At 57.5% G+C, this 2,235-nt stretch overlaps 1 protein-coding gene across 1 annotated transcript; it reads right to left on the bottom strand.

Moving 5' to 3' along the window:
• Positions 1-409: 409 nt before the first annotated feature.
• LOC136460308 (uncharacterized) lies at positions 410-1,294 on the bottom strand. Its single transcript, XM_066460060.1, has one exon. It carries the CDS (start codon positions 1,292-1,294, stop codon positions 410-412), a length of 885 nt encoding a protein of 294 aa, XP_066316157.1.
• Between the last annotated feature and the right edge of the window lie 941 nt (positions 1,295-2,235).

The raw sequence follows: 2,235 nt of genomic DNA, 5'->3' as shown, positions 1-2,235 counted from the left end.
TGAGGAAGAAGAGAGGCCGGCGATGAAGCAAGAACCACTGAGCTCGAAGTGGCTCTGGCTCGGGGAAGAAGAAGTGGTATATAGGAGGGGACCTTTAGTCCCGGTTGGATACAGAAACCGGGACTGAATGTCCCTTTCTAGTCCCGGACGAAGCCTCCAGCCGGGAGTATACTTTTACTCCTAGTTGGTCCCTCCAACCGGGAGTAAAAGTTAACCTTTAGTCCCGGTTGGTAGCTCCAACCGGGACTAAAGGTCCCCTGCAGCAAAAGCCTGCCGCAGTAGCCGTTGGGCAGGGACCTTTAGTCCCGGTTGGAGCTACAAACCGGGACTAAAGATCTCTCTAGTCTCGGGCTCGAAAAATACTGGGACTAAAGCCAAATTTTGAGCTGGATCAAAGGTCGTTTCTCTACTAGTGGGTGGAGGAGTGGGCTGGTGTTGACAGCGTGGAGGGGGGTCGGCCGGGAACCCCGTGCGACGGAGGCGTGCCGTGAACGGCGTGCGACGTGGGAGCGCTATGCGTGGTCTGCGCCATAAGTCCCGCCGTGGCCTGGTACTGGGCGGCGGAAGGTGTCGAGGAGGAGCCCGCGCTGTGGGCGTGCGCGACGAGTGCTGCAGCAGCCTGGAGCTTCTCAGACTCGTTGATGCGATGTTCCTCGAGCTGCAGCATGGATCGGGCCTTTAGGAACGACAGTAGACGGCGTCGCAGCGTGATGTGGGTGATGGCATGATGGAGACGGGGGTTGAGTCCACGGACGATGTTGTAGACGAGGTCCTTGTCATTCATTGGAGCACCAAGGCCACCGAGGCAATCTGCCATAATCTTCATGCGGGAACAATACTCGAGCACCGGAAGATCACCTTGGTAGAAATTTCGGAACTCGGCACCGAGGTAGACCGCATGGGTGTCCTTGTTGTTGCGGAACAGGTTGCGGACACCGCGCCAGAGGGAGTAGGCGGCGTCCGAGACGGTGGAGAGAATCTCGGGGGAGATGCGGTTGTAGAACCAAGAGACGATGGCGCAGTCGTTCTGCACCCAATCGTTGTCGCCCTTGGCCGCGGAGCCATCGACGTGGTCACGGAGACCAAACTGGCCGAAGACGGCACAGAAGGATCGAGCCCAGGCTGTGTAGTTCGCCTCGTTGAAGTCGAGAACGATCGGCACCCGATTCAGGATGTTGATGCCGTGCACGACCGAGGGAGCAGCGGGCTCGGTCTCAACGCGGAGGGTGTAGGGCAGCAGCGATTCAGCGTTGGAGTTGTCGGAGGCCGACGATGAGGAAGAAGAGGAGCTCATGGCGGCAGCAAGAGGGAAGTGGAGACGGAGGCAGCGGAAATTTAGGATCGAGGAGCGGCTGATACCATGTAAGAGATGGAAAGAAAGAATGATGACAACTCAATCTGTATTGATCATCGGTTTCCAAACTTATACATGTACAACACAAGTCAGTTAGCCTATCACTAGCTATACTCAAGGGCAGCCACAGAACGTGGCGTGCAGCTCGCTAACACCTACTTCCTCGCGATCTCGTGGTTCTTCTTTGCCGGGGTCGGAGGGGTCATGTCCACCGTAGTCTGCATGGCCACCACCACCCACCTCCACGACCGCGACTGCGACACCACCACTGGGAGGAAACTCATGTACGTTCTCCTCGCCCGGCTGGCCTCCGTCGTCGGCGCCGCGTTCAGCACCACGACCGCGCTGGGGATGCTCGGACTCGCCGCCGCCTCAACGGCCATGAACCTGCAGTCCCTGTGCCAGCCCTACCAGCCGCCGCGGGGCCTGCTGGACAAGAGCGACTACTACTACCACCTCGCGATCTCGGGGGTTTTCTTCGCTGGGGTGGCAGGGTTCATGGCGGCCGTGTCCGTGAGGGAGGGTGGCCAGGTAGCCAAGTGAATCCATGCAACGAACATATAAAAGTATGCCATGTGTGCCCTTTATTGTTGCCATGAACCTCGTCGATCAATAAGCAGTACGTGCTGTCAACCTATAACTGCCAGCATGTTGGCACCACTTCACGTTCGCTGAACGCGTCCTGTTTCGATCATGTGTGTGTTCCATTCTGGGTCTGGCTTGCTCTGGCCTCTGGTGGATCCGTGACCATGGGTCATGGATTTTTCGAGCCGAGTACTCAAAAGTGTATCGTTATCACCTACCATAGCACTAGCACGTCGCGTACCTCTGGTTTTTCTGGACACCGTCTTTCAGTCATCTTCTCCCCCCTAAGGCTGACA

This window comes from Miscanthus floridulus, chromosome 6 (genome assembly GCF_019320115.1).
Source record: "Miscanthus floridulus cultivar M001 chromosome 6, ASM1932011v1, whole genome shotgun sequence".
NCBI lineage: Eukaryota > Viridiplantae > Streptophyta > Magnoliopsida > Poales > Poaceae > Miscanthus > Miscanthus floridulus.
The sequence above is the reverse complement of the archived record's forward strand: the minus strand, read 5'-3'. Positions and strand labels throughout refer to the sequence as shown.